General features: G+C 32.2%; 2 protein-coding genes across 2 annotated transcripts; both read right to left on the bottom strand.

The window, feature by feature from the left end:
- Positions 1-874: 874 nt before the first annotated feature.
- On the bottom strand, positions 875-3,953 carry LOC123903977. The gene is made up of 2 exons (XM_045953669.1): positions 3,332-3,953; positions 875-1,626 (listed from the first exon to the last, which is right to left on the bottom strand). Exons 1-2 carry the CDS (start codon positions 3,666-3,668, stop codon positions 1,265-1,267), a joined length of 699 nt encoding a protein of 232 aa, XP_045809625.1. The 5' UTR covers positions 3,669-3,953; the 3' UTR covers positions 875-1,264.
- A 5,574-nt stretch (positions 3,954-9,527) lies between these two features.
- On the bottom strand, positions 9,528-18,447 carry LOC123903976 (long chain acyl-CoA synthetase 9, chloroplastic-like). The gene is made up of 11 exons (XM_045953668.1): positions 17,682-18,447; positions 17,513-17,593; positions 16,439-16,702; positions 15,979-16,110; positions 15,679-15,852; positions 15,348-15,577; positions 13,759-13,876; positions 12,464-12,595; positions 10,611-10,745; positions 10,339-10,545; positions 9,528-9,948 (listed from the first exon to the last, which is right to left on the bottom strand). The coding sequence occupies exons 1-11, from the start codon at positions 18,123-18,125 to the stop codon at positions 9,781-9,783; spliced, it is 2,085 nt and encodes a 694-aa protein (XP_045809624.1). The 5' UTR covers positions 18,126-18,447; the 3' UTR covers positions 9,528-9,780.
- Positions 18,448-20,301: the final 1,854 nt, after the last annotated feature.

Genomic DNA, 20,301 nt, shown 5'->3' with positions numbered 1-20,301 from the left:
ACAATTTTAATTTTCCAATCATATAGTAATTTCTTATATATGATCCTAGGGGTGCCACATTTTCTCCATATCCCTAATCCATTGCACCTATTGATTTTTGTTAGTTGGAGATTCGATTATATCTTGTCATTTTCGACTATTCCGAATAAATTTTTTAACCATCAGCACCTTTCACGGTGGTCCTAATGTTGTAAACTCATGTCCCTACCCTCAAATGTCATCCTTAACTTAGGGACAAAAAAATTGCCATGTGAATATTTTGTGTGAGGAAATGGGCATGTGTAGGACACCAATAAAACCATTAAGCAAATTACAAAAGTCCTAATCGGACAAGCACACATGCATGCAAACATATAATTGGGGTTTAATCATTGATGATTATTGAACAAATAATTAGCAATCTAGTGTATTTTTTCCTTAAACTTGTTAACACCTTTTTCATATTTAAAAAGAATAAACATAAACCTCAATTGAGTGTTAATTTGAAAATTGGAAACAAAACATTCTATTCCACTAAGACAACTATAAGACAAGTTCTATAGCATTATTCATTAGGGACCCTTTTGCTTCATTGTTTCCCACTACATATACCTAACATGGGAAGTTTTTTGGCTTTGTTCATTCTTTCAGTATGGAAGGAATTAATACTCAAATATATATTCATTTATTTATTTATTTATTTTATACAAACCCTTTTACAGACTGTATTGTCCTTCTATGAAAAAAATTATAAAAAGAAAAATAAAGCAAAAAGAAAATTACAAAAAGAACCTCATTCCTCCAAAAGAAAATACTCAAAGCATGCAAAGCACTAACAACCTTAATCTTTTTCTTTTTCCTATTTTTTTTAGTAATCTAAAGCACATTTTTGAGATGATAACAAAGCTATTTTTTATTTCTTTTTGTTGATAAAAAGTAACAAAGCTATCTTTGACTGTACCATATGTCAATATGAATATAACTTTAGTCACACTCCATTGCAAAGTGATGAATTTTGCATGTTTAAATTTCAAGTATGTTTTGCAGAATCACGATAAATCATTATAATCATCGTAATTTTGCAAAAACCTACGTACATTTTAAAACTTCAACTAAATTATAGTGACATCGTAATTTTATCAAATCCAACGTGATTTCAAACATACACGCGCGAAGACCAAAGACAAAGAAATAGTAAGTAATAGTAATGATTTTGAACCTTTAATTTTCTTGAATTCAAAGACCAAATTAATTGGTGTCACTTTCTTTTAAGTCTACTAAAACTTTATTCCATGGTCTTCTTCTTCCTCTTTGTCAGAGTCCTCATCCAACCTTTTCTGACTTTAACTGTACTCCCATCAACCTTGTTGCCTACGTGGCAAACACTACCACCTGTTTTTTTCCACCTAATGAGCTGGAACATGTGACCAATCCTCTTCTTCCACCTAAATATGTCACGTGACTTACTATGCTCAATCACACTCTTGGTCTCTAATTTGTCCTTCAAGCTTTGATGGTTCCATGATACTTTGTTGTTGGAGTTGGAGGTATTGTTATTGCAATTCTCTAGGGATACCTTTGAGACCGTGCTCTTTTCCCACGAGGCTACCCCATTTTCTTCAAACTTGATTGATATGAATGAGTCTTCTGCAAAAGTTATATAATTAAAGTCATTCTCATTTCTCATTCCTAGGTACCCTACCCACATAAAAGTATATCAAATGTAATCAAATTTCTTGCAAAAAATTAAGAGTAGAGAAAAAAAGAATGAAATACCTTTAATTTTACTTTTTGGTTACTCCTATCTACCCTTTAATTTACTATGTACTCTTCTTCTTTAAAACAAAAATTTTGTACTACTATAATAATTTTTACTTGTACAACATGGACACAAACATCAGACATATCAATATCGATAATAATTTGAAAAATAATAATCATTAATGTTAGCATCATATTGGTGTATTGGTGTCTGACATTGACGCATGTCTTATATCAAAACACACTTAATCTAAAAAGTGTATGGGCTAGCTTCTTCGATTTTTCCCATCATATGATGAGAGAAATCATATTTGTGACACTATTGTGCACTATTGTGTTAACTTTAAACATGGACATCCCTATCAAATGAAATTTGAACCTAAACTACAAATTTATTAGATTTAGATATATTGAAGAATAAATTATGTTTTATATTTTTTGAAAAAAATTAAGGTAATTAATTAATACACAACCTAACATTTCTATGTAGCTACTTACTATGCTGCCGACGGATTTAATTAAATTTGACACTTTTTTATCCATATACTGTATAATATATTAGACATTGACACAAGGATATAAAAGTAAAATTATAGAGATATAAATTTAATAATGGCATCTTATAGTAACTTTTTTAATAAACATGAATGACATTTTGCCAAATTAGTTGTGTACCCCCTAATTCCCTACCAAATCAAATGACCATAAATAAACTTGCATTATAATTTTTCAGTGTACTAATAAATAAGGCTCTTGGCGTTTGTATCTGACACTCATAGGACACGCCAAGAAGAAAACAATGACCCAACAGAAAGCTTTATTTCTCTTCCTTATATATGTCTTAGTAGTTACTCTTTTTTTGACCTTAATTTTGTCATCATCACAACCTAATCTTACACATGAAGACACACAAACATGTACTCATAATTCATAATTCTTCTCCAATAATGAAAGAAATTGATGGACACCAAACCATGAAAATATCCCTCAACTAATTCTAACAATTATAATCACACATACAATAGGAAAATCTTTCATTTTTAATTAATTTTAAAATGGAAAAGATTAATTATATATATGAACATTTTTTTCAAAAGCAATAATTATAATTATGAGTATTTAACATTTTTGTTTTAGTGGTAAAATATTTGATTAGTATATATACATGAGGTCTCAGATTCAAATTTTACCTCGAATTGGGTATGATGACAATCGCTAAAAAAATTATTTTTTCAAGAATTTTAACGCCGTATAACATTCTTAGAGCTAAATTTGAATCTTAGAACCTCTAATAAAGATTTTGATAATTTAAAATTCGGCGATTAAATATAAAGAAAGTGTCACTAAAGATTATTTCAGTCATGATTTCAACTCAGACATTTCAGTTAGAATTTAAACTCGGATTCTCTGAATGATTAGTCGAAGCTCATTAATTGAGAACTAATTAAGAACCAAAGTATGAATTAATCACTTGGTTTGAGTATGAGTACTTAACATTATACTAGTATTAGCGAATAAAATAACGGATATCTACACAAGACGAACTGAGGCGGGGAAAAACGAATAAAATAATTAATATTAACAATTTTACCTTCTGGACTTGGAGAGACATCATCATAATCATAGTTGCCATTAGATTTGCAGTGACGAGATTCAAGACGAGTGAAGAGAGAACCAAAAGCAAAGATCTTGTGAATAGAAGAAGAATTGGGTGGTTTTGTTTGTACTGAATTTTGAATCTTTTGTGAAGTAGAACCTTTTTTGGAGGAAGAAGAACAAGAACGGTGGTTTTGATGGTGGCGCCGCCCTTGTTTTGCAGCCAATAAAAGAAGCCTTTCATTCAAACACAAAGGACATACACCAACAACTACTTGTTTTGGATGAAAATAGCAACATGATTTTTCATCTCTATAACCATTTCTATTCATGTTTGTTGATTAAGGTTTTGGTTTTTGTTGGTACTATGAATATTGAAGAAGGTGAATTGTGAAAAAGGAAAAAAAGTTTGAAATTAAATTAAAAAAATGTGTGTGAAGTAATTTAAAATGGATGAAAGATTGGAAGGTATATTATTGAGAATATATATGTTGGGAAAGTGTGAAACTAAAATGGAAGATCATGGGTATGGACCCACAAGCTCAAGATGTATGAGTCAGAAGAATGTGTATGTACAACTTTGTGTTGTGTAGTGTAGGGCAATTTATTACATTTTTGGATTATGGATCTATACAGCACAACAATATGTTTCAAAGGTTTTAATTCACATAAATCTTGCAATAAATGTAGCATAGTGATATTTGACTAACAATAAATCCATCAAAATGTAAAAGTTTTGGACCTCAGTTTAATTTTTTACGTTTTCGTATGAAAAAAATTTGATTGAAAAAAGAGAATGCACTTTGAGTATTTTATAGATTTTTCGATGTAGATTAGTAGTCGCTGACGGTGGTAGATAAAAATATACATTGTTTATTTCACTTATTTTCTAGACTTGCATTTTATGGTTTGGACAAAAAAATGTGTTGAAGGGATAAAAATGTCATTAGACTTTCTACTAACAAAGTACTAATATATTTTCGTCTTACTAACAACGTACTAATATTTTCTTTGGAAGCGAAGGTTTTGGGTTCCTAAAGTTCTGAGTTTAAGCATCTTTAATACTTTTGAAAAGAGATAATTATAGATATTTTTGTAGATGTTTTTTAAACTTTAAAATTTTTAATTCCTAGATTGAAGCATCATCCTTTTAAGGTAAATTTTATTTGATAAAAAAATAACAACTAAGATTTTTCATATTTTTAAATGATAAATATGTACTTTTCAAAACAAAAAAAAAAAGTATGTATCCTAAGAGACTTTTTTGAGATTTTTAAAATGTATTTATAAAAAAAGTTATGATTTTTAAAAGCCCCTTTTAAAATATACTCTCTCCATGTGTGGAAGCTACTCCGGACTTAATTTGACACAAACAGGTACCCTTGAAGATCTCTATTCTGGCTTGGAGGCTATTTCGTAACAGGTTGCCGACTAAAGACAATTTGGTGACGTGTAACATCATTTCTCATTACACTCATTTTTGTTTGACTGGATGCGCGGATTGGAAACAACTCATCATTTTTGTTCCTCTATTGCCCTATTTTCGCACCCTTGTGGTGTTTGGTTAGATCCTCAGTTGATATATCCTCAGTTGATCCGGTTTTGCTACAAGATCATTTAGTTTAGTTTATTCATTCTTCTGGAGGATTGCGAGCTCGCCGCTCCTCTTGCAGCTTATTTGGTTATGTTGCATTTGGGTCATGTGGAATGAGCGGAATAATAGAGTTTTCAGGGCTAAGGAAACTACGATTCACCAGATATTATATAAAGTTAAATTACATTCGTTTTGGTGGTTGAAAATCTATAATGACAATCTTGGTTTAAACTCTCACATGTAGTAGTCGAGCCCTTTTGGTTTAAGCTTTTTGTTTTTGTTGTATTTAGTCTCTTGTTGAATGTAAACTTTTGAGGTTCTTTCTAGCCCATCTTGTGCTAGTCAGGACTTGTCGTTGGTGCTAATATATTTCATTGCTCGTTAAAAAAAATATAAAAAATGTAGTTAAGAGTATTTTAGTCAATTAGATATCAGCAAATTAATTAATTCCCCAACAAATCATCCCTATAAAACAAAAACTTGGAGCACCTCATGTTGTTTTTGTAGTTGTTCACCTCGATAGTTGTTCATTTACTGTTTTTTGGTCTAAAACTCTAATTCAATTAACTCATGACTAGAATTCTGATACACTATACCTCATGACTAGTACTCCTATATTTGTGGCTAAAGTAAGGTCAAAATTTGCGACTGCCAATTAATTTGGGTTTCCAGAAGTTAGAAAATATCAAAACTAAGTGAAACAAGCATTGAAGTGAGATTTTGGGCTATGGCCCGTCTCATTAACACATCAAAGACCAAGAACCGTAATTTCACCAACTTTCTCCATCCATAAATAACGGTCAACTATTATAAGAAATATTTGACAATTCCACTTATATTAAAAAAATTAAGTTTTACTAGTAAAAAACAATTAAGTGAATTAATTAGTAAAAAAAAAATAAAAAATTAAGTGAATTAAATTTTTCTATTTGTTGAAAGATGTTTGAAAAATCACCATTTGGCTTTAATTAATTTTACTTAAAAGTCACATTAAAAGATACTACTACTAGTTCTATGAGCTTAGCTCGGTTAATAGGAATATCGCATATATTATGTAAAGTCGTGGTTCGAATCCAAAACACTTCAATTATTCATTTTTAAATAAATTTCTAGCCACTAAATCATTAGGAAAAAAAAATACTACTACTAATAAATAAACTAATAATTAGAGATATTTTTTGTGAAATAGTTAATGCATCTATCTAATAGTTTAAACTTGAACTTATATTTGGGAAACATTTTTTCAAATGTTTTATTCCAAATTAATACTAACGGATTTGGTTTCTTTTCCTGCTTTCTCTTTTTTGTGCAAACTTCTATTGATTCATCAAATCAATGACACTAACTAGTGGTGTTAACATGATATATATGGGATAAGAACATTGTTGATACTACAATATCCATAAAGAGCAAAGCATTAAATAAGAAAGTTCCTTGGATTGAAAAAGTTGTTTGGCAGAATGCGTTTGACACATTCTAGATTATGGAATGAAGGTAAGTGTATTAGTCATCATATATATATATATATATTAAGCGAGGGCAATCCTCAAGTTGAGTTTAACTCAATCCTACAAAACAAGCTTGTATGGTGAAAATTACCTCCACTTATAAAGTGTTTAACCTCCACTTTTCTAAGTAATGTGAAACTTAACTCACTCACACTTGTCAGTTGTCACAACATGGCCTCCCAAGACCATGAAGAGCTCCGGTATCCATGTATTTAAAGTCTTGTGTATTTACTAGTAAAATTATTCTTTAAATATATAGTATTAAAATTCTTAAAGAAATTTAGTCACTTATTTAAATCCCACAAAATTCGAAGATTACTTGATTTACACCCAAAAATTTTAAATAATAATCTAGTAGTAAAATCATTTTTTTTTGGTATAAAAAAACATGATAATACCCAAAAATTCTAGAATGATAAATAATATAAAACAAATAAATAGTCAAAAAGTGGCACTTAATTATTTTTACATAAACCCAAATTTACCTTGACTTAAAGGTGGAAAGTATGTCCCACGTAGAATAGTTTGGTTACATAAACCCAAATTTTTTAATATTTCGTAAGATTGTGAATTTAACATAAAGTATTAAAAAATTTCATGACTTAGTAACTCATCTAAATTTTTTATTTATTAATTTTTGAAAAGTAAGGGCAGTAGTCAAATGATGATCAAATTTTTTAAGTAGAACTTGCAAAAACATTAGGCAAGAACATTAGTATTCAATTATTCATAACAAATAGTAATAAATAAAGGAAAATGCTAGCAGTCAAGCTACTACTTGTGGATATTTGGAACTACTATTTCATTTAATTAATTCTGTCACCAATAAGTAACGTCACTCATCTTTTAACTTTTATTACAACAAGTAGTTCCAATTTTCTTCATAGCCATGTGCCATAAGTCAAAAATATTGGAGAGGTCTTGAGGAAATATCAAGAATTTTCTTCCAATTATCTCTCAATTTGTCAAGCATGTGATAAACGGAAGACTCAAGGACTTCCTCGTAGGAAATATAATAACATTTAATCAACTCCCATTAAAACAAATTGTTCGAGAGAATCTGAATTTGATTTCTAGTAAAAATAATTTTTAGTCAAAATTTACTTATTTTGTGGTCGAACTCAAATTATGAATCCACCTTTTCATGAGAGATAGAGAATTAACACAAAATAAATAAATAATAATAATAACGTGATTTTGTCAAAATTATGATATAATTCATCATGATTTTCTTAAATTTTAATCCAAACATTGTTTGGTCTAGTATGCTATAGGTCCTGAGTTCGATCTTCAGCTCATTATAATAAAAAAATACTACATACCGTTGTCTAATATTATATGATAATAATACTAATTTTTTTTCGTTACATTATGATAATACTATTCTACTAAACAAATAAAAAATAGATAAATGTTATTTTGTACGACAATTTTGTTGTCCAACAACGTAATTATATAAGATTTAGTTTTTTATTAGTTTTTTCTTCTTCTTTCTGTGTTTTAATAAATGGATATAAGTGATGTATTTTTATATGTTGTCAATTTATTTTTATGTTCAAATAACACTAAACATTCAAAATAAATTATGAGATAAAGAAAGCATTCAGTTTCAAACTTATATTTTCATATTCCATTTATCAAATGCAACATGTATGTAGTGGGTAAACAACGTAACCTTTTTTTTTTAGGAAAATGCTAACTAGTGCCCCTAGGGCACTGGTTAATGAGCTAAATAAGGTATGAATATATTAGAAATTGTGTAATTTACTTTTTATAAGTATAAAAAATGCTCTTTTCAATGCAAAAATTACTCCTTTTGGTATTCTTAACTAGTGCCCCGGGGGCACTGGTTAGCATAACCTTTTTTTTATGGGTACTTTGTGGAAAGGAGGGAAAAGTATAGGCATTAAATTACATTGAAGAAAAGGGAAAAGTAGCATTGGATAGACACTATATGGAGTGTCTCCATGAAACATCTTAAAAGGGTTAAAGGTGATGGAAACAAACAAACTAATGTGCACATGGGAAGAGGTGGGAATTGTTTCTTCTTATTTGGTTGGCTTCAACTTCAAGTCATCCTCACATCATGGACCAAATTTAGATGTGGTTCTCCTTCATTCTCCATTCCTCTCATTTAATTTTAAGTCTAATCCAATTCAACATGTGTCTCACACCTAACTATAAAGTTTAATTTTTTTTTTTTTTTTTTTTGACAAACTAAAAAGTTTAATTAAACACTTTGAATTCCAACACTAAACATAACTTATCTAAATCCATAATCTTTTATTGATGAATTGCTTATCCTTAATTGTTCTACTTCAAAATATCCTATTTATAATTGAATGCATGGTTAGATTGACACAAATCTTGTTAGAATCAATGTGTGCTATTATAATGTTGACAAAAACTATTAGGATGTCAATGGAGTGAGAATACTTTACCACTCCATTTCTTAACATCTAAAATGTTTTCCATCCGCATTCTCATTCTCCATTTTGGGAAGTATTCTTCACAGTCTCCGCGGAAATCCATCAACCTTAAAAAAATATCCCCATTTAAAGATCAAATTGACATCCCAAAAAACTAGATTTTATGACTTCACCAAAATTGTGCCGCTGCAGTGATTTCATCAAACTCACAACATATTAATGACTGAAAATTCAGTTTTGTACATCTAAATCAAGTTTTGTTGTTACCGGAGTTAAAAAACCGAAACCGTGTTTTATCTTCCAACAAGTTCAGTTCTTTAGTTTTATTAACAATAACAAGTTAAACTTGAACTATTAAATAAATGTCCATATTCCCCAAAGGACAAACATAATACAGACAACTAATATGGTGGGTGTGTGTATTCATCACATCTAATCAGTTCCCTTCATTGATTTAACCACAGTCAAGGAAATTGAGTTAAATAATAGAAGGGGTAAAAATTATACATGCAATCAAAGTTGGATGATATATATGTATAATAAGAGGCACATCAAGTGTAGTCAATTTCTTGGTAGGATGGTGGTAAGCATGGTAGGGGCGTGCCACCCTTTGGAGTGGCATATGTTGTTTCTAAGATGGTCAATTCATTACCAACCAAATTTCAGTAAACATTATTTAATTTATGATGGAAAAATTGATAAACATAGTAAAAAGGTTTGATAAAGTTACATATGCAAACTCTAGTTATTATTCAACAATTTGGTAACCTAATCAATTGGTGTCACTACTATGCATGATATATAAAATTTTAAATGGAAAAAATGAAGCAAAAATACAGAACCCTCCTAGAGGAAAAACTAAAAGTAGCTTCTTTCACTGGGATGAGTAACCATTCCAAGTTTGGTCATATGTCTATTTGCCATATAACTTTGAGAGTTCTTCTTGAAAAGTCTTTCTAATGATATCTCTCTTGATCTTAAGAGCTGCAGTGACTAGACCAGTCTCGGGAGTCCACGGGTCGGAAAGTAATTTAATTTTTGCAGGAATCTCAAATTTTTCCAGACGAGCCTTTTTTGCTTCCTGCAAATGATTTCATAAAATTATCACAGTTAGAAAAGGAGTAATAATGCATCACTTGCAACGGAAATACTTCTGTTAAGTTTAGATTTACAAGACAATGAACCAAAGTTATCATACTAGCGTCGACATGCAGGTATATTATGAATTTGGATCCACTATATTAAGTTAATGATAATGCGAGAATGTGAAAAATGGAAGACGCGAAATAGGGAGAGCATTTAATAAAATTGAATGGAAACCAAGCTTCTGAATGAAATATAACTTTCAACATTTTTTTTTTTTGAGGATAAACTTTCAACATTGAAATACAAATATACCTTCTAATAACAGAGTTTTACTCCAAAATCATTACAACAAAGTTCTAAACGGACTTCAATATAAAAGGCATACCTTTACAAGTGATGCATGCACCTCCTTCACTGCTTCTTCTTTTCCGCACAGTTCTGAAATATCAGAATAAGCAATCCCTTGCTTTGATGCCCATTCTTCCAACGCGGGACGAGAAACAGCCACAAGTGCCACACAGTAACTTTGAAAAGAATCAGCATATAACATAATGTTGTCTACGAAGGGGCTTCCAAGAATAGCTGCCTCAACCTGTATTTAATTAAATTAGTCTACAGGTATTGAGAATTGGAAATACCACAAATCAACGTTCATACCTTTCCTAAGGACACATATTCTCCATGTTGCAGTTTAACTATGTCCTTTTTCCTATCAATGATCTCAAGGCAACCATCTGCATGAAATCTCCCTACGTCACCAGTGTAGAACCACCTTATTCCCCGTTCATCAACCTTTACAGCAAAAGATGCAAGAGTGAATAATTTTATTTTTAAAAAAAATAAAAAATGAGCAAACTATTTCAATATCCCTGAGTAGAATTTCATGTAGAATCATCCGGACCCCTTGGTAGGGTAAAAACTCATATACAAAGCAAGAATAAATGAATAATCTCCTTTGGGCACAGTACTCTCTTAATAAATGTAGCATGCTTCTCTTAACTCAAGTTTTAGATACACTCTAAAGAAGTGAACATTAAATATTATTAATTATCCAAAATTCTAAATTACATAAGGCACCTAAAGAGTATTTATAACCCCCATACAATATACACATCCAGAGACTTTATGCAAGAAGGCTGCTATATCTTCTCATTTCCAATTTGAAAAAAAGCAGCAAATAAAATTATTGAAATCCTTGACAGGTATAAAAATCCATGTGGTGAATGGAGCGTAGTGGTGAAATTGAGAGCCAAAAAAGTGGATGGAACATGTAAGTGAATCAAAATTAATCTTTGATAACATCAAATTTTTAGGCGGGTTTATGAAAATAGCTTATGACATTTCTATAATTATTTTCAGCTTATATCAATAAGTTTTCTAGGATAGCTTACAAAAAACACTTACAAGTTACAACTTATATGTTGAAACAACTTAACTACATTACTTCTTTGGTTATAGAAATAGCATGTACGTAAGAACTTAAGTTGTTAAACTAAATCATGAAGTTATCACTTATGATGATAAAAGAGGATAAAGAAGAACACATATTGAAGAGAAATGAAGAGAAAATATCTTTTGTTATTGAAGAAGTAAATTGGATTGTGATACAAGCTACTATATATACATGAAGCAGAAGCTCTAACTGCTTCTAACAAACTATGCCAGCTAAGCTAACTGACTCTATAGGCTATGCTAATCTACATAATCCACACCATAGTTACAATACACCAATGACTTGCTGCACAAGTAATCTGCTAGTAACTAACGTTCAACACTAAATGCACCCTTGATATAAAGCAATCTAATGGTACTTCTTTTAACAATGCACTGCTATGTCTAGAATACTCATCTAGGGGTGAATTGCTCCTACAGTTCAAATATAGACACTCTGAATGAAGAAAAGACAATATAAAAAGTAACCATACACACCTCAAATGTTCTCACTAAAGGTCTATTTATGGGACAAAAAAAAGTCAAACACCCTAATAAGATATTTGTGTTCCAAGTTGGAATAAGATAATCCAAAATAGAATAAAATGTCTAAATAACAACAATAAATAATCCCCAAAAATACCATAATTATGAAATTAAAATCCTAAATAAAATAAACAATCCAATCTATATCAAGAATTAACTGTCAAAAGCCAAACCAAAATTGTTCTAAGAAATAAACTTGTTACAATAAGGATTGTGAATGATTTATATCTGACAACCGGGTTGGGTTAATGCACTATGTCATCTAACATTGTGATAAAATTTGATTTTCGCTTCAAAGATAGTGGCGGTGAGAAGAAAACTTCCGACTACTTGTTTATAGAGGCTTTGATATCATGTCAAGGACCAACTCTCCTAAAAGCTTAAGCTATTCAGTGAAAATTCATTTAATGACTTTAATATCTAACAAAACTATCAACACAATGTAAATGGAAGAATGTCATAAGTTATATCTTGACGCACATTGCCTTTTGCTCCACAAGAAAAATAAGAAAAAAAGGAACATGTAACTATACCTTGTAAGATTCTCTTGTCTTTTCTTCATTTTTGAAATACCCAAGAGTGATATTTGGACCACCAATTACTATTTCACCACGAGGCATCGGTGAGTCAGTAGTTGAATATCCACCTTCAGGCCAGTCGATTAGCTGAGAAAAGAGTAATAAATCTTTCCATAAGAAATATTTCTCAAAATGCAAATAGGGAAAGTAAACCACCATTATAAAACATCAAAGTAGAGATTATGACTTGATCTTGAGGTCCTTATTACATTATACTATTATATAAGGAAACAAGACAGCAATCATTGTTTCGCACCAAGCATAATTCCGAAGGATCAAGAGGAGGAGTGTAGGTTGGTGCAGAGGGAGAGTGTTGACGTGGCAGGGAGTGAGGGAGCATAAGAATTGTATGATGTTTCTGTTATATGGGGACATGAGGGAGTGTGAAGGGCCTTTTTTTAGGAAAGAATGAGTTTCTTAGGGCAATAGTAGGCTTCATGCCTCTGGAGGAGCTTGGCTCTATGGACAGTAGGATATTCATACTGCTGAATTGTCCTTTCATTTAAAAAATAATACACTCTTTAATCTCCATTATTGATGTGTTTATCTCTATTATTTGCCAGTGATTTTGGGTCGCATCAGATTGGCAGAACTCAATATCACCATTTAAAAAAAATAATATATTAGGACTTAAGAACTGCATAAGAAAATTCTTCCTCATTAACAAAGTCCGGATGAATTTTGAGAAAGCCAAGAAATTGAGCATGACATGATTTTATTGTTTTTGTTGAAGATTGGTATTTACAGCAAAATACAGAACACTGCTGAATCACTATCATGCACAATTGACACCCAGGCAAATGAAATAGGATTCAAGTTGACATTGTATAGCAAATTAGCAATACTTAGTTAATCAGCATGTCTCGGTTGTGAGAAATGACAGTAAATTTTGGATTTGCATTAGAATGTAAAAAATGAAATTATAATAAATAAATTTAGGTATCACGACTAAACATCTATCACTGATACTAGCAGCTACTTTAAAATCCTAAATAAAATAGAGCACCGCATTTTTGTAATTAATCAGGTTCAGGTGTAAGTTCATGGAAAAAATTTAGTGTGAAATGCATATTAGTTGTGCCTATAAGTGCAATGATATAAACTGCATGAAATAACTGCTCCATATCTATTAGAGTACTGTGATTCCATTAAACGGCAAAAAGTAACAGAAAGTAGATAAAATATGTAGCACTTGTGTTTGAAAAATAATCCTTGTAAGATGTGTGAAGGTGAAATAGATCAATTACTACCTTAATATATGAACAAGGAATAGGTGGTCCAACACGGCCAACAGATGTATCGTCAAAATCAGAGAATGACCCACCAGCACAAGTCTCCGTGAGACCATATCCTTGACCTATTGGAGCACTGAAAATAACAACTAGATATAAATGTGAAAGAAAAAAGAATACAGGACATATGAAAGCAAAATAGAAAAATAAGTACACGACTAAAGTTAGTAAGTAGTAGATTATTAATATTTCCTTCCGCAGAGACCATTCCTGAGTGAATCTAGTATTACTTTTTTTCAGAAGGCCAATCTACCGGCAACAGGTATTTGTGTTGAATTTTTCAAGAGAAATAAGCAAAACCATAGAAAGTGAGATTGATTGTTTAATATCAACTATTAAGGCCAATCAAAACATATTATTCACATGTCTTAACAGGGAAAACGTTTCCACTTGAATGTCGCAACTCACAAGTTCCATTATCTTGAATTATACTAGACTGCTATTACAAAATTGTACAATATTGAATTCCTAGGACTCGGACAACGAATTGAGTGTAAATATGGTATAGTAAATAAATTTCTTTGTGATCAAAGGCAAAATTACGCCTTCAGTCCTTTAAGTTTGACGGTTTATGGATTGGTCCCGTAAGTTTTTTTCACCATATTGGTTGTTAGGTCTCAAAACATGCATGTTGTAGTCCTTTTTAAAATTTTTCATTTAACTCCTAAAAAAAAAGCCCATGTTGCTGTAAAGAATAGATTTTAATTAATTTTTATTAAATAATTAAAATCCTAAATTAAAATTGTTACGAATCATCCTCTTCTTCACCATCTTCATCAACCAAGAAATTGAAACCCTGACCTTATATACTATTGAAAATAGACCTGATTTTTCAAGGGAATATCTTATGTACCACTACCATGTTTTACTCCTGTCAAATTTTATATTGGGCCTAACTCATCCCTACAAAACCGGCTTGTAAGGTGAGGATTGCCTCTAGTATATAAACACTACACAGGCCATATCTCTTAGCAATGTGGGACTAAATCCACCCCTTCACACCCAACACAATGAAGGTGTTGGAGGCTGCAATGAAGGCAACCCAAATGCCGCAATTAGGCGGACGGGGGCGGACCGCAATGAAGGCGGAATATCCAACACACCCCCTCACGCTCAGGCCCAATGGGCCTGAAGCGTGGACGATGCGGGAAGCCCAACAATAGATCTAGGATAGGCTCTGATACCATCTTAGAAATGAGTATTGGACCTAACTCATCCCTACAAAACCGGCTTGTAAGGTGAGGATTGCCTCTAGTATATAAACACTACATAGGCCATATCTCTTAGCAATGTGGGACTAAATCCACCCCTTCACACCCAACACAATGAAGGTGTTGGAGGCTGCAATGAAGGCAACCCAAATGCCGCAATTAGGCGGACGGGGGCGGACCGCAATGAAGGCGGAATATCCAACAACTCCTACTCTCCCCTGATGACACTTTTTTATTTTTTTACTAAAAGATGCTTTTAGCTTTTAGAAGGCAATCTAAAATGAATATCAAGTAAAAGATACAATGAATATAAAAATTAGGATTTGCAATACTTACCCAAGACAAATATTGATGAATCTTTGTGTATCACCAGAAAGGGGTGCACCGCCGCATAGTATAAAACGAATACGACCACCGAGAATTGCTTGGATCTTTTTGAAAACAAGAAAATTCCATAGAAACTTTTCCAAGCCCCAAGCACCAAACCAGCTACCATTGATCGCCTTCAACCTTCGTGTATAGGCTAAATCAAACAACTGCTTTGATAATCCTCCCTTTGCATTTACCTGTACAACCAGAGAAGGTGTGTTCAACAACCTCACTCATGCTGTCACATTGTTGCATAATATGTAGGTACAGGTTTTTCAAATGTGTCAAAATGAAATACCTTCTTGAAAACTCCATCGCGTACACGATCAAGAATTGCTGGTACAGCTGCCATCACAGTTGGACTCAATGCACTGGCATCCCCCTTTGTCCCCTTTTTTACCTTGTTTGATGTATCAGTTAGAGTCAAAGGAGTTCCGTATCCTATACAGCCTCCAACAGATGCAATCAAATTCTGAAACAAGTAGTGGAGTTTATCAAAACATGTAAGATATGAAAACAGAGGAAAATAAAATGCAAACGACGTGCCCTTTAGGGTGAAAATTTTCTTCAATTCATTTGTGTTACTAGATACACATACCTCAGCTATTAATTCAAGGATATGAGCCATTGGTAAGTATGCTAGATATACATCCTTTGGCCCAAGGTTAGGAACAATTGTCATTACAGCAGACACTGTTGCTAAGATATTGCCATGAGTCATCATCACACCCTGTACGAAAGAAAAGATATTCAAGAAACAGTTAAATGAAGGAAAAAGGATTGCAAAAAGAAGAAAAATATATCACAGTCTCGTCAAGACTCTAGACCGCAGTTGTTAAATAGCAGCTATAGCCGCGCTATACCGCTGTAGTGTAGTGGAATTTGATCAAACCACTGTTGTTCCACCACGATACACTTTTTAATACAAAATGTTGTCAAATAGCTGTTATAGTAGCGCTATAGTCTAGACTACTAGTATTTAGGAAAGTCAATCCTGTGGAAGTATAGAAAGAAAAGTTGCTGCTAGAATAACTGTATATCTCAAAGATGCTTCTAACCTTAGGCAAGCCTGTACTTCCGCTTGTGTACATTATAACTGCAACATCAGCAGAAAGGGGTAAATCAGCCTCAATGGGATTTTCTCTACCAAGCTTCTCGACATCAGAAAAGGAAGTGATTGTCCATCTATGCTGAGCAGATGAGGCATCAGATGGGACATCATTGTCAATACATATCACACGTTTCACAGAGTCAAGTTGTCCGGCAATATTTACAAGTGATTTCAATTCTTTGCGCCCACAAATCACAGTCGCAACCTCTGTCTGGCACAGATTTCACAAGTAAGGTAATTAAAAAAAAATAAAAATAATAGGAGCAAATGAACTAAATGATGGTAAAGAAGAACACGAAACAATTATTGTATTTCAAACCATAAACACAAGTCTGAAAGTAGATCTTAAAAATGCTAGCAATTTACAGGTAAATTAAAAACAATACGAAATAAAATTAACTTTGTTACAAGAAAATGAGATGATAACTAAGTTCAAGAACTTGTTAGAGAGCAAATGGAAAAGAAATAAAGCCTTAGTGTACCTATGAACAATATCACTAGTTATTATTTTTTCCTACAAAACATGCAAACTCAATGATAATACTGCCCTCAAGAGATTTCTGCTGGTCATTCATAGAATCATATTATACTATCTTAAGAGGTGTCAATAGCATTTATTTTCAAAAGAAATGAAAGGAATCTTAATTTCATCTTTTCCTTCTTCTTTTCAACATACCAGTAGGATGTGTCTATTTTCATTATTCACATTCAATTCAATGTTTTAAAATTCTAGTTTCTTCTCCATTTTGTGTTAAAAAATTACACACAACAGCTCTCTGTTTCGGATGAGTTACATATTTTTTTTTTTTTGAAAACTCAGTATCCGGCCCTAGGACCGACTAATCCAACGGGTTCTGATGAGTTACATTTTTTTTTTAACTCAGTATCCGGCCCTAGGACCGACTAATCCAAGGGGTTCTGATGAGTTATATATATATTTTTAAAAAAAAAAACTCAGTATCCGGCCCTAGGACCGACTAATCCAAGGGGTTCTGATGAGTTACAAAAACCGAGAGCAAACCTCATTCAATGAGTGACACAAAGCTTCCTCTCCCAACGAAGCATATATTGTCACAACAGTCACATTTCTCCTGAAACAAGCCTGAAAAAAAACAAACAAAAAAAGGTTAAAAAAAACCATTCTCTTCCATCTACGTTCAAAATTTTGTTAGAAGCATAAAAACAAACACCTGCAATGCAATAAACCATTCTTCTCTAGTTTCAGCAAAAATCGCAGCACGTTCTTCTCTAACATGACCAAGTTTAGCCAAACCAGAAGCAAAACTAGTAACAGATTCAAAAACCGTTCCATACGTAATCCATTTATATTCTCCAAGATGAAGCTTCTCGAAGCTTCTTCCATCGGAAGAAGTTTCAATCTCTCTCGAAATCAATTCACGCGTTCCTAGTAACAATCTATGATGATGCTCTCTGCATGCACGCTCGAAAAGCTCTACGAGAGTCGTTACCCCTTCCCAGGCAGATGTCATTGGAGAAGTGACACGGTGGTTGCGGACCGCGAAACCGGGATCGCCGGCGACGTCGGCGGGTAAACCACGGCGTTTACGAGATTTGGCATTTTTGAAAAGGTATATGACGAGTGGAACAACGAAACCGATAATGTAAGCGTTCATTGTTAATCTGAATGATTCAGATCAAAGCAATGTAGGTAACGTTGTTGTTGTTTTTATAGTAGTGAGAATTATAAAGGAGAAAACGAGGAAGGTGTTTGGTTTTTGTTACAATGCAGATGCAAGATTTGATGTTTTTTTTTTTGTTGTTAGAATGAGATGGGAGTGAAGAAGAAATGATGTGAATGGAGTTAGTTGTATTTAGATGAAAGCAATGTAGAAATTGAGGAGTGCTGTGTTGGTGGCGGAAAGAACAAGAGAATCATGTTTGGGATTTCAGAACTCAATACTTAAATCAAACCATAGTTTAATTGGTTTTATCATTAGTCCATAATTAGTTACTAGTAGTATTTTATTTATTTTTGGTACAATTAGTAGTATTATTTTATTTTTACAAAATTAGTAGTATTATTTAATTAAAGCTTGTTCGGTAAAAAATAGATAAGTCGATAATTTAGTTTATAGCGGACAATTGATAAACTAATAGATAAGTCGATAATTTAGTTTATAGCGGACACATGAGATTTGGATTTAATGTGGTAGAGAAAGCAACTACTAAAAATCTGATTTGTTGAATCGTGATTGAACGGTCATGATATAGTACTACGTGAAACCGCGTGGTTTTTCTACACCAGTAAATTCAAATTTCACATTCCCTAGGTCTACGGATCCGCAGAGTGACAAGTCTGCTAGTGACCAAGCATCGAGTCAAGATAAGAGCAATCCCCCTTCAAATCAACCTATAAAACAAGTTTTCACTAGGTTTTGGAAGGTGGGAAGCTCTATTGGAGCATTTGGGCGGGAATAACTTCAGTAATGGGATTTGTTACTTGACTTGTGAAGCCTTGTGCTCGAAACAAAAGGTGCAGAACGTTGCAGGAGTTCCTGGAAGTCAGGAAACTCTTGCCAATATGTGAAAATGAGTTTGAAACTATGGTTCACCGTTTAATTTAATTGTAATTGAAAAAAGGTCATTTGAAACTTGATTTTTTCATAATTTCGATCTCCTTAAAGAAGACAATTCAATAGTGTGTAGAATAATTGTGATGTCACTAGATGTGAACAAAAATGATTTCATATCTCAAGAAAATGATGAGTTTTTGGATTAGTCTTGAAGTATCATATTTTAGGTCAGTTGAGAACACTATTGTAGTTTGCTAATTATATATGTTATGGTATTTCATTCTTGTCCAATATCAATAAAATCAAAAATATTTGAACAAAGTTAAACATATAATTTGTATCTTAGAAATACAACAATATCCTCCAATTAGGTGTGGAAGTTGTAGCACTACATCAAGAAGGTTGACAATATGATTTTGTTGAGGTTTATGATTCTACACATACAAGAAATTTGAAGAAGATAATATCACATCAATTCAAATAAGAATATATTAAATGAGATAAAACAGATCTTTCTACAAAGCCAATCTCAAATAAAACTTCTGATCAACTATATAGATGATTATCTTCTTTCTATAAAGTCACCGTCAAATAAAACTTATCATCAACTATATAAATGATTATCTTCTCACCAAATATATAGAAGATTAATTGGCCTCTTTTATGGTGAATAACTCAGACTATTTTTTTTTCTTCTATTTTGTTCATCTATATTATTGCTCTTGATTTGATCGGTTTATAATATGACTTTAATAGTAACTTTTTAGTGAAAAAACAAACACAATAATAGATAAGTTCTTAAATTTTAAAATTTGTCATGGGTCCGAACAAAATACTTGTGTCGTAGTATGGATAGCTTCTCTTCCCACCTTACGTTTTTTTTTCCTCGGATTTTCTTTTTTGTACCTCAATAAAAATTTCAAACACGTTTTTCTATTTTTTTTCTTTCAAAAAAACTTTGGAATTTCTGAATTTTTTGAATTTGAATTAAAAAAACTTGGGAAAACGCGTTTCGAATTTTTTTCAAAGGTAAAATTAGATTTTCGGGAGAAAAAAAGTAACGAGGGTGGGGAAGAGAAGCTATCTGTAGTATGTGGTCCAGCTGGCATGTTCTTTTACATGTTCTTAGTTTCCCTCCCACTCCGGCACTCCCAAAAATTCTAAAACATAACGCAACAAGTCCAAAAGAGGAGTAGACTAAGAATGGAAATGGGACCATCCACTCTCTTCTATTCAGTGAATCATAACATGTGTATAAGCCGTGATGAATTTCGAG

The sequence above is a fragment of the Trifolium pratense genome, linkage group LG2, assembly GCF_020283565.1.
Source record: "Trifolium pratense cultivar HEN17-A07 linkage group LG2, ARS_RC_1.1, whole genome shotgun sequence".
NCBI lineage: Eukaryota > Viridiplantae > Streptophyta > Magnoliopsida > Fabales > Fabaceae > Trifolium > Trifolium pratense.
The sequence above is the reverse complement of the archived record's forward strand: the minus strand, read 5'-3'. Positions and strand labels throughout refer to the sequence as shown.